This window comes from Trachurus trachurus (genome assembly GCF_905171665.1).
Source record: "Trachurus trachurus genome assembly, chromosome: 15".
NCBI lineage: Eukaryota > Metazoa > Chordata > Actinopteri > Carangiformes > Carangidae > Trachurus > Trachurus trachurus.
Genome location: NC_139906.1, coordinates 27,409,255 through 27,421,606, shown reverse-complemented (window position 1 = coordinate 27,421,606; position 12,352 = coordinate 27,409,255). Strand labels below are relative to the sequence as shown.

Below are 12,352 nucleotides of genomic sequence, written 5' to 3'. Positions count from 1 at the left end.
AGACGTCAGACGGAAGACAGCTGCTGCACGTAACGGCATAAACAAGCCTCTGTGTAAACAAGTGGTCCGTCAGCACTAGGCAAAACAATACACGTGATAATATGTTGTCATGGCGATGTCGATTGTTTAACTGACCCACGTTTTACCGGCTTTCTCTCGACTTCTGTGACTAAAATGACATCTGGTTTGTTACCGACGGCCGTCTGCCCGACTGCAGGTGTGTATCAGTGTAACGCTCCATTCCTCCTCACTGCGTTACCGCGGTGACTTTTCACAGACGCCACCTCGACCTGAGCCGACAGCTCTGGTGTCTCCGGTGAGTTTCCGTGGTTTCCTACCGTCACGCTGCCACTGAACGTAAAAACACCCGCTCCATGTATATGAATGATATTAACGGCAAATTCAGAGCTTACCGGAACACTTCAGTTTGTTGATGGGGGTGATTACTGATTAATGAAAAACATACGTTTGAACGAAATAATCGATTTTCATGAATAGATTAGGAGAAGTTACATAATGTCCCTTTAAGTCAACCAAGTAGTAAAATCTGGCTTAAGGGCAACTGCTGTGCCAGAGGAATCCTCTGAGGAGAGAACATCAGCTTCAACAACAGAACACATCAGATCTCTTTAAACATGATCTCCTCTACTCAAGTCATGCCAGTCATCTTTCTTCCATGAACATTGAACTCACACTACATTCCTGTAAAGCATTCACCTCATGAAGGCTTGACATATAGAACACACCCTGCCCTCCACTTACAGTCTCTGCCCCTAGCTTTCTACAGATTTGGTCGACGGTGGTTTATGTTGACATGGACAGTGTGTGAGGAGGTCTCAGAGCAGAAATATGTTGGAATCTGCTTCAAAAACTTTACATGGATCCATTTTCCTTTGCTCAGCAGTTAACTGGGACTGTGTGTGATGTCATCTATAGACACACTCCTGCCTCCATTTTCAAGCCTTTAAACTCAGTTTGTCATTTCTCCTTAACACAGATATTATATCCATCATTGCATCTTGTTTGTAAAGGTTGTTTTTGTATTTTTAACAGTAAGATTCAACTAACATTTTTTTCTTCATGAAATAGGGCCCTATTAAATCTGTTTTATTTTTTCCCAAATTCCATTTTTTCCGTTTTAATTTTTGGAAATTCAGTTTTTACGAGACCGAGATGTTTTCAAGGTAAATTTGTGCAAAACCACTGATGCGCGTTTTCGTCAGGGGCAGTTGTTCAGCAAGCAGTCTCTGCATTTGCCTCGAACACAACTCTGTCCTGTAACGTTCCATTATTATCTCATAGCGTGGTGAATGTGCAGATCACAACTTGTCCACCAGAGCGTTTTGGAGTTGTTGGATTGTGTATTTGATGAGTTTGATGAGGGAAACCAAGAAATTCCATTAGTCTGAGCAGCTCGCGGCTCTGCTCCGCCCAGGGTTTGAAATTAACTTTTTGACCTACTAGCCAAGTGGCTAGTAGGTCAAAAAAGTTACTCGCGAGACAGATTTTTTACTAGCCAAAACCAACAAGTTGCTTCACTATTGTATTTCGACGTCACTAGTTATATAGCAGTCATAGTAGTACCATATAACAGTCATCCTGTTCTTCTCAATCAATTGTGCTCTGTAGACGATGACCTTTCAACTTTTCTAGAATAACAGTAGTTTATGTGTGGCGGCCTGCCACAGGCTCTCAGAATTTTTTTTTTTTGATGACTTTCTTTAATGGAAGCAATTTCACAGGTAGCAACATGACAGAGAAGACTTCCATTCTTCCGTTTTTTCCCCACAGTTTTTTATCCACCCCACAATCCCACCCCACTCAAAGAAGAACAGTATAATAATAATTTTTAAACAGCGCTTCACCAACTCTCATCTCTGCCAGTCAGTCCACCTGCCGTCTCTCTCGCACGCACATACACACACGCACACACGCGCGCACATACACACATTGGCGCATGGACAGTTGGCACTTTGCCGCTCGTAAATGCGCTATATCGCGCTGATTGTACAGTGTTCAAATACCACCCCCCACCACCCTGTCCGTCCGTCCGTCCGTCGGATAGTCCGACCACCGACTCCGGCGTGCTAACAGCTAACAGCTACCAGCTACCAGCTGACTGTGAAGCAGCGGTCTGATAAGCATGATGTCCGTGACGTGTCCCGTTATGCGCGACGAAGTTGTGACGTTGTCAGGTGACTATAAGCTTATAATACACTGGGGGAAACCCTGGAAACAGATTGGGAGTCTCTTTTTTTCTAGCTCGCCAAGTGGCGAGACAGCTAAAAATCTGTCTCGCCACAGAGGAATCTGGGTCGCAAATGGCGAGTGGCGACCGCTAATTTCAAGCCCTGGCTCCGCCGTTCTAAAAATAGCTTGCACCAACAATTAAAGGTAACAAACCTACTCCTAAAACTATAGGGATTATGGCAATGGGCCAATTTGACAAAATGTTGAACTATCCCTTTAAGAAATGCCATGTAACAGAAGTTCTCATCACTAAAGCTGAGAACAGGGTTGTGAAGCATCAGCTGATCTTCACTGACCCATATAATCTGCATCACGGTTCTCAGTCTGAATGAAGTGACGTGAGTGAACACTACAGTTTTTCCACAGCTTAGAGACTTATTTGTGTGGGTTGAACCAGCTGGATGGGGGAGGGCTGTTCATATCCTGGTGAGAAGCACTTCCCCTCAAAGTCAGCTGTGAAACAGCACTGCATTACAGGTTGACTATTTCTTACCTGTGATTTTGACTTTTTTTTTTTTAAAGGGAGCTATGTTCAAGTATGTGAGTCACCTCGCATTCAGCTACAGAAAAGTCAGCGGAGCCATAAAAGCACCACATGTATCAGTGCCACACAAGTACAACTGCAAGCTGCTACTGCTGTATACAACTCTACGAAATGAAACATACTTTAGTTACAAGCCCCTTCACACCAAACTGACATGAAAACAAGTTGTGCACACAGAAATAATCCATTCACCAACTGATCCTTCCAGCTCTATGCAACCTGGCAACCATCCCGATACGAGCAGTTCACAGCCAGGCTGTGCTCGCTAATCGCACATCAAAACATTAAGACGGCCCACAGACCGAGCAGCTGAGGCCAAGCTGGCGGACCACACACACAGCCTGCTGACCTGCAGAGTGACACCACAGGTTGCTTTCCCTTTCCCCACTTTCCCACCTCATCCCACCTGCTGACAAACCAGTCGAATAACTGGGCTGAACTGTCTGAAAATCAGTCTGCTAATTAAAAAGATATGCGGTGTGTAGTTAACTGGAATATGCAAGCCGTTAGTGTATGGCTGGATTCATTACTGTATCACTGTGCTGTACCTCCCACAGCTTATTACAGCAGTTAATATCACACGTTATGATTGGATGGATGCACACTGAGGCTGATGCAGAAAACAAACCAGAAACACTGAAAGGTTATGGAGAGAGCAACACGTTTCAGGCTGCACAAATGGCAAAAGAAATGAGTGGAAAGTCCACTCATTACTTTCAGACCAACTCCAGCTATGTGCCATAAGCTCTGTGCCAATGCAGGAGGTAAACTTGGCCAAACTTTTGCTGATTGGCTGACTTTTCTGAGTGATGCTTGGCCAAGCCAACCACTGGCAACAGATTGAAGCCTGCTACTACAGCTTGGTGAAACTCACCATAGCGATGCTGAGTTAGCACTGAATTGAGCCAAACTGACTAATTCAAACTAAAAAAGCTCCAGCTGGAGTTAGAAACCTGGTTCTGGTCCACAGTGGGTGATCCACTGCTATCAGGGTCCAGGACCCAAGAGCATCAAGGACATTAGGGAGGTGAGTGATCAGGCAGCGGGGAGGGACCTGGTGGATGGACTACAAGCAGGTTTCAGTCCTGTGATTGTAGGGGCACAGAGCAGTAGGTGCTTTGTTGTGACATCACAATGTTACAGAAGTGGTAACATGTGGTTTTAAAGCTCAGTTTCTGAAGCTGTGAGCATTTCTCTTTGATACTTGCATTCATATAGAAGAACCTACAGTAGACCTGCTATAATCAAACTACACATGGGCATCTACATTTATACTCCATGGGATCTTTAATGCATCATTACTGAACGCAAGGGTGTGCAATGGTGTCCAAACTGCCAGAGGAAAGTAAACAGAAAAGCAGAGCTATAATAAAGAGAGAAGCTCCAGGAGCTGATGGTCCTATCTATTTCATATAAACATCACTTGGGACAGAGCCATTGTTGATGATATTGGCAGCAGTGCTATACATATCATTTCTTTTAAATAAATAAAAATGAACATGTAGTATATCATTTAAATCAATTTCCAGAGCTAAAGGGTAGGAGATGGAGATTTAAGCTTTTCAATGTTAACTTCCTGTCCACTGAAGTCAGTGAGTGTAATCTCCTGTGTTTCACAGAGACCTGGTTAAACGACAACACTCCAGATTGTTGTGCGTCTTCACGGCTGTATGAGTGGAAAGAGACTATGGAAGAAGGGTGGAGGACTGGTTCTGCTTGTGAAAAACAGTGGTGCAATCCCAGGCATACGACAGTGAAGTTGGGATCCTCAACCCTTGGCAGTCAGCGTTACATCACACTGCGTGCCGGGGGAATTTTCTCACTTCAACACCGCCGTTGTTTACATTCATCCACAAGCAGAGCCTGTAGGCATGTGACATCATTCGGAGTTCCCAGCACCTGATGCAGTCATTGTAATATTGGGGGGGATTTTAACCAGGTCGCTATCACCTCTCTGTTGACTTTGCCACATGGTAAAACAAGACACTTGATCTGTTGTATGCAAACATCAAAGAGGCTCACACTGTTTCAGCTCTACCACCATTTAGCAGATCAGATCATAATCTGTCATCAGTCTTTTTTCAGCCTTCTACAAATCCTAATGAGACAGGCTGCCACCACCTACTTAGGGGACTGGACACCAGAGACCAGTGAGTCTCTAAAGGAGTGTTTTTAGTAAAAGACTGGAATGTGCTGCTGAGGTCACAGGAAAACGATAACAGAAAGAACACTGAACTTAACAGACTACATTGACCTCTGTGTGGACCCTGGATGTCACAATTACTTGTTTTCACACGTAATCACAGTATTAAACGCCACAATTAATTAATCATAAAGATTCCTAAATACCGTCACTTTCCAAAAAAGATTATGTCGGAACCATATCGACAGATGTGCGCCAAAGTAAAGGTAAATGCACAGTTACTGGTCCATTTACCTAACATTGAATTGGTAGGAATTTAAATGCTAGTGTCATTTGTAATTTAAAAAAAAAATTGAAATTAACTTAAACATTTGGTATAGATGACAATTAATGACTTAAATATTTCAAACACTTCCCCTGGCGGATTAATAATTGGTCATATTTTAATAGATACTTAAAATATTTTGTGTAAATATTTAGTAATGTAATTATATTTTGACTATATTTGATTTTACACATTAATAGTGTTGTGAAATTGATAAATGCATAATAATCGTGATGATCGTAACACCGTGATTATTTCTCTGACAATAATTGTACCAAGAAAATCTATAATCGTGACATCACTAGTACATTTCTTTCTAAACAACAAAACCTGGATCAGCAGTAACATCAAGACTCTCTCCAACAAGAAGAAGAGGGTCTTGAGGGATGAAGACAGAGAGAAGATCAGCTGTGTTCAACATGAGCTGAAGAGGAGATTTAAGCAGGAGAAGGAAGGTGATAAGAGAGGAAGCTGCAGCACAGCAGCAGAGAGGTAGTGGAGGGGGGTGAGGAGGACCATCACTGGCTATGAAGAGAAGAACAGCCACACAAAATCAGACCATGGACAAGGTCAATACACTCGTTCTACAACGGGATCGACAGCTGCAGCTCCTCCTACAGCATCTCCTTCACAACTCCCTCCACACTGGGTTCAAACCTCCAGTCCTCTATAGTTCAGGAGGTGAGGACAGCAGCCAAGCATGAAAAACATCATGTCTTGTCCTGGTAGCTTAAGAAGGGCAACCATTTAAGATAAATGACCCTCACATCACACACCATGAAGACCCTGGGGGCCTGAGGTTGAACATGCACTAGACCCTCTACAGTTTGCCTGCAGGGAGCAGCAGGGGTGGATGAGCCAGGTGGTTCTCAAATGCTTTTAACACCATCCAACAAGCTCAGGCTGGGTAACCGTGTCTCAGGACAGTGATCAGCAGCCTTGGGGCTCCACAGGGGGACTGTGAGTCCTGCACATCCAGAAAGTTATTGTGGCATGTATCAGTTTTGGTCCCTCTGGCTAATTTCCTCCTTCATAAAAAATTCAGCGAGGTGAATTTTTATACAACTCCCACACAAACTATAAACTGTCTTCTTGTATGTAACAACATCTATTGCACGTCTGCCCGTCCTGGATGAGGGATCCCTCCTCTGTTGCTCACCCTGAGGTTTCTCCAATTTTTCCCTGTTAAAAGGGTTTTCTATGGAGTTTTTCCTCAGTGGATGAGGGCAGAGGATGTTGTTATGATGCCATGTAAAGCCCTTTGAGACAAACTGTTTGTAAAAATGGGCTATACAAATAAAATTGCCTTGCCTTGCCTTGCCATTTTTACTAAGGTTTAAAGTTTGAGGGTGTGGTCACTTTGAATGACAGTTGGGTCAGCAAATGCCAGCCAAAAACCCACATGCACAGATCTTTCAGCTCCACACATGCCGCTCTTCTTTGCCCATTTTTTTCAAGCTCTGCCAAGGTGGAATCAGTGGAGCAGCTCACTCTGAGCTCCAACACCACTCATCAGAAACCTCAACCTGAGTGAACATCCCATCACATCAGTCCATGCTGATTTAAAGTCAGCCATATATATAAAGATCTCTGTCCAGAGCTCCCAGACTCCCACTGTTCTCTCCAGAGCAAATGTAAGCAAACCACAAATTACAATGTTTTCCTGTTTGTGAGTGTCATTGATTGTTGCCATAGTAACATTAGTGGTGCTGGTGCACCTAAGCCAGTGTTTTTCACTTACAATGAGCCACTGTTTATTTTTTTAGTAACAGTCTGACTTGCATTAAACTAATCTATGAGCATAATTAAGACTGGAGCAATGTCACCTCACCGCTGTTAAAGACTGACCCTCACATCCCTCAGAACAACTCCATGTGTTGAACACAAGCGCACATAATCACCATTCATTTAATCCAGCACCTCCGAGTCAACAGGCCCAATGAGTGAGCAAACAAACCCTTCAATCATCCCTGTCAGTGGAGTCAGCCCCCGTTACACTGGAACATTGTGAGTGCTGGAGTAGTCAGTCTCCTCTGGGGGAGACCAGCCCAGTGCAGTTTAACCCACGTTAACCCTCCAGGGTCCCAAAAAGTTAAGTTTAGAGAAACTTTTTAACCATTAGGTCCCAAAACGGTCCCTCTCATAAAAGTGTAATTAAAATGTGTAATACATAAACTTTTTTTCACTTTCACTGCATCAGATCTTTTCAACAACTTCAGACCTAACTAAGATAGATAGATAGATAGATAGATAGATAGATAGATAGATAGATAGATAGATAGATAGATAGATAGATAGATAGATAGATAGATAGATACCACATATCCAGTAGGAGAGAGGCTGTATTTTGAAGGTAGAAGTTTAGATTTATTAGCAATCCATGGAGACATCCTAATATGTCAGGATTACAGTATATCAAAAATGTGTGGTTATAATGGGAGTCAATGGGACCAAATCATATGCTAATCTCCTATTCTATACACCTTGCAATAGAGGGGATCATGGATAAACGGAGAATTAAAAACATCAAATAAGCAGATTGTAGTCTACACGTTTGGTCCCAGAAGGTGTCAGTCTGTGATAAAAGCTGACAGGAAGTCATTAAGGTCAATTTCATTTCCCCAGCAGCTCACATTCCTCCGTCCTGACTCTGACTCTCATCCACACACTCTCTTACCCGGACAGTTTGAGGAGCTGCTTGTGCTGGCTCTGCTCCGCTGTGCTGTGCCGGACGACCTGCTGCTGCTGCTGCTGCTGCTGACTGTACACTGGAACCGGAGCCGCTTGGTTCCCCATCCTGCGAGTCCGGACCTGGCCGCCGAAGTTGGCGGTGAGCTCCACGTTATACGTGTGCGGCCGCCCCGCCGCGCCGCTCCGTGTCGAGATGGAGCTGACCCGCACCCCGCCGTCCGCTCCGGCCGGACCTGGCCCCGGCCCCGGCTGGACCACGTACAGTCTCCTGAAGCCGCTGTGGCCCTGCGGCTGCTGCTGCTGCTGCGCTGACACACACACCGGGGACAGTAACACACCGAAGGAAAATAAAAGGCCCCATTTAATCCAAGCCATGTCGACCCCGAAAAGCAGGAAAAGTTTGGAAGGGTTCAATTCGGTTCCGTAAAAACCCTTTCACTTTCTCAGAGGAACAAAAACGGTTGTATTCCTGAGCATATTTCTGTAGGTGCCGACCTCCAGCCCGGTGTGGGGAACACACCAAATCAGCGAACGTTACCCAGAGGGAGAAAAAAAAGAAACAAAAAAGTGACTTCACAAAAGTTTCAAATAAAATAGGTCACGTCACGTCAAAGTGCTCCTGAGCCCCGCTCTCTGTCCTCCTGAAGCCTGGAGAGTCTCCGAGCCGCTGCCGCTTCCTCCGGGTCGTAATTGCCTTGGTCCCGCAGTGAGAGAGAGCAGAGCAGCCTGAGAACTCCAGGAAAGTTTCTCTGTTGGAGGTGAACGGTGTCAGCAGCACGAGCAGCCAGCCTCCAGACGTGACGTCAGGAGGAGGGGGGGAGCCTGCACAGTGCACACCAACCCCGAGAAACGTTCACTGCACAGCTTCTTGGGGCCCAAGGGTGAGAGGGGACCCATACCGAAGCCCCCACCCACGCACTAGACTCACTGACTGACCCACCCCTACACCCACACATCCCACACACATTCTCCAGTCAGGTCTCTGTTACTTGATACCAGTAATGGGAATAACAGCTTTATGAAATAACGGCGTTACTAATGGCGCTACTTTTTTCAGTAACGAGTTACGTTTCCCAGTTATAACGCCGTTACTGCCACTGACAATAAAATGCACTGTTACTTGATTCAAGATGTACATGTAAGTCACAAAATAATACAACGATTAAAGTGTATGTTTTACTGTAGGCTACACTTTTTTTTCAGTCCATCAACTAGACGGAAAAAGCCGTTTATCGGGAACTAACCAACTCACTCAGTATTCTTCCGCAGTCCGCACAGTCATGGAGTAATCATGTAATCATGTAACATTTCAAGATGCAGTTGTTTCGAGGCAAATGCATAGCCAGAACTACATTCCAGACACGACTGCTGGACGGAGTGATTTCAAAAGCGCAAGTAGTTCCGAGTATTTGCTTCACGTGTCGTAATGTTACATAATTGTACGTGATTATTTCATAGCGAATGTGAATGAATGTGCAGGTCACAAGAGCGTTTTGGAGTTGTTGGATTGTGTATTTGATGAGGGACAGGGGACCTGTAGCCTACTGTTCACCTCCATTGTGTTCGCTGAGCAGCTCACACCTCTGCCCCGCTGATCTCAAAACAACATGCACCGATAATTAAAGGTAGCCTAATTAACCTACTCCTATGACAATAGGGATTATATTATGGCAATAGGAAAATTTGCCAAAATACTGAACTATCCCTTTAAATGAGCAAACTATACAACACATAAGCAGCCATGGGAGCAGTGTGTGGGTGAGATCAGAGCTCAGCAGGTGTGGGAGCGCAGACTGGAGCCTGGAGAATCGAGCGTCCGTCTATTATCACAACTTAATCATCCTCTTATCTCCAGACATTAAACTGTTCTCATGTTCACAACTCAACCATCTCATTATCTCAGCGTAATTAATGGTGTCCCTATTTAGAGTGCATGTTGTCTTAAGATATCAAACATTGCTTTCATTCCTTGCATGCTCTGTTTAATAAATGTCAGTCCAAATTTGTTTTTACTTCAGAAATTAATGAGCTGCCACAAAGAAACACTGTGGCATGCTCAGTATTCAGTTCTCAAACACCCACTCCTCTTGCTCCCATCATGAACTTCCACTGCTGCCAACCCTGGGAAAATATTTCATAATCTTAACATTGTTAAGCTTCATTCACAAGTTTCCATACAACTTCACTTTGGACATGGTCATTTTCATCTGAATACAATCATACATTGGTCAGCCATAACATGACGACCGCTGACAGGTGAAGTGAATAACACAATGACCTCATTACAGTGGCACCTGTCAATGGGTGGGAAATATTAGTTAAAGAGGAACAATGCAGGATTTTTAATTTTTAAGTAAGCGGAATGTTTGTGTTAATATAAGTCTTAAATAGTTATATCTTCCGACGGCAATCACTTGCATAGAGTGTTTGGTCTGAAACATGGGTCTGTCAGTCCCTCTGCTCTGCTCTGAGCCGAGGAGAAAACATTTCTTGTATCCTACAAGTTTTATCCAATGAGGAGAGAGAACGGCATGAAGGGCTGTGTGTGCAGCCAAGGGATGCGCGTGAATGTGGTGACCTAGGGACGAGGACCAATAGATCCATGACGAGGGCGGGGGCTGCTAACTCCATCGGCTGACAAGAAGTTATGGTGCGTTCAAGGCAGCCCGTAACTCGTGTTTTTCCAACCTGTGAAGTCGTACCAGTTCAATCTGGTACGAGTTCACGGGTCGGAAAAACACGAGTGGCCGTTATAGTGCACTTTCACAGGCAACAGGTTGGAAAACTTACGGTTTCAAAAGCCTGCCTGGAACGCAGCATTAGCCAAAACGACCGGATCGCTTACTTCTGCTTTAACTATGCTACATTTTTACCTTAATTAAACAGCTTTGGAGCAATAGTGCTAGTGCCCTCCACCTTGAGTCTCTTGGCTGAAAACCAACCTTGTAAGATCAGAGCCTCCGACCCAGTGTCCCAGCTCTGGTCTCGGCGGCACAGCAACACAAACACGCCCCGTAGTCCGTAATCTCTTGTTTATGACAGATAAGACTACACAAATATACACATCATAACATGGTATATGATATATAACGTTAACAAAACAGAGGAAAAGAGACTGGACTTGCATAGTTCCCCTTTAACACATGAACATTTAGTTAGTAAATTGATGTGATGGAAACAATGTAACACAAACAATGTAATGAAGGGGCAATGAAGGAAGTGGAACACGTGATTTATTCATGATTTGTGGAAAAGGGGTGAGATTCAATAAGCAAAGTTTCTTCTCACTTCTTTTCAAATATGTATAATTATCCTTTTGTGTTTTTCTATCCAATTTTTGTTCTTCAACTTGTAATGTTATTTACAGACGAAGGAACAAACTTAAATTGTGACTTATTTTGTTTTCTCTCTCTTTTTTTACTCTTTTTTTATTTTCTATTTTCTATTAAATTTGTTTTACATCGAGTTCTTATTATTCCTTGTATTGTTTTTATTTATTATGATATTGTATTTTTTTTTATAACTGTACAGCAGTGTGTGTGTGTGTGTGTGTGTGTGTGTGTGTGTGTGTGTGTGTGTGTGTGTGTGTGTGTGTGTGTGTGTGTGTGTGTGTGTGTGTGTGTGTGTGTGTGTGTCTTTACCTGGCAAAGAGATGGAATCAGGAAGAAGGAACGTAGACAGGCAGTGTGAGGCTTTGGTCAATGTTTTGCTGGGAATCCTTAGGTCCTGGTTACCATCTACCTTAACACTGACACAAGTCCACTCCTTCTCATGGCAGCTGCCTCTTTCAGCAGGATAATGCCCCATATCACACTGTAAAATAGTTTGAGGAACACAACAAGATCTCATCATCAAGCATCTGTGGGATCTAGTGGACAAAAAAGTCTTGATCACCAGTCATGTCAGGGGTGACAAACAACCTCACACACTCACGTTCACACCTACGAGGTGTCAGTCAGTCAATGTAGTGTAAAACGTCTTTGGACTGTGGGAGGAAGCCAAGGAACCAACAGGGAGTCCCCACAGACAGAGGAGCTAATTCCACCTCAGGCCCAGGAGTTGAACCCAGAAGAACAAGTGTTAAGCACCTTTGCTCCATGCTGCTTTGACCATGTTTCTCTATAATATAATTTACACTAGGGTAGATTAGAACATACTACAATCGCATATAATTCAATACAGCAATTTTTGAACCCTGAGACTGTGGACCACCTCGGATAAACGTTGGAAAAAGGCCCCCCCTTAGCCCACCTTTGTTTACTCTCTTTGTCTCGCTCAATTCCTGAATGACTGAGATCATAGTTATGTTATGTGATGGTGAACAATTAAGCCAGGACAGCCAAACACTGAAACATAACACATAAAAATCTCTCCTGAGGCTTTTGTTTCTGAGGAAAAA

General features: G+C 43.9%; 1 protein-coding gene across 1 annotated transcript in view; it reads right to left on the bottom strand.

Moving 5' to 3' along the window:
• The window catches only part of ltbp1 (latent transforming growth factor beta binding protein 1), a 155,220-nt gene extending 146,575 nt beyond the window's left edge, over positions 1 to 8,645 (bottom strand). The window contains exon 1 of the mRNA XM_083987817.1: positions 7,940 to 8,645. Coding sequence (XP_083843943.1) covers positions 7,940 to 8,328 — 389 coding nt within the window. The 5' untranslated portion in view covers positions 8,329 to 8,645. The remainder of the gene's footprint in view (positions 1 to 7,939) is intronic.
• Positions 8,646 to 12,352: the final 3,707 nt, after the last annotated feature.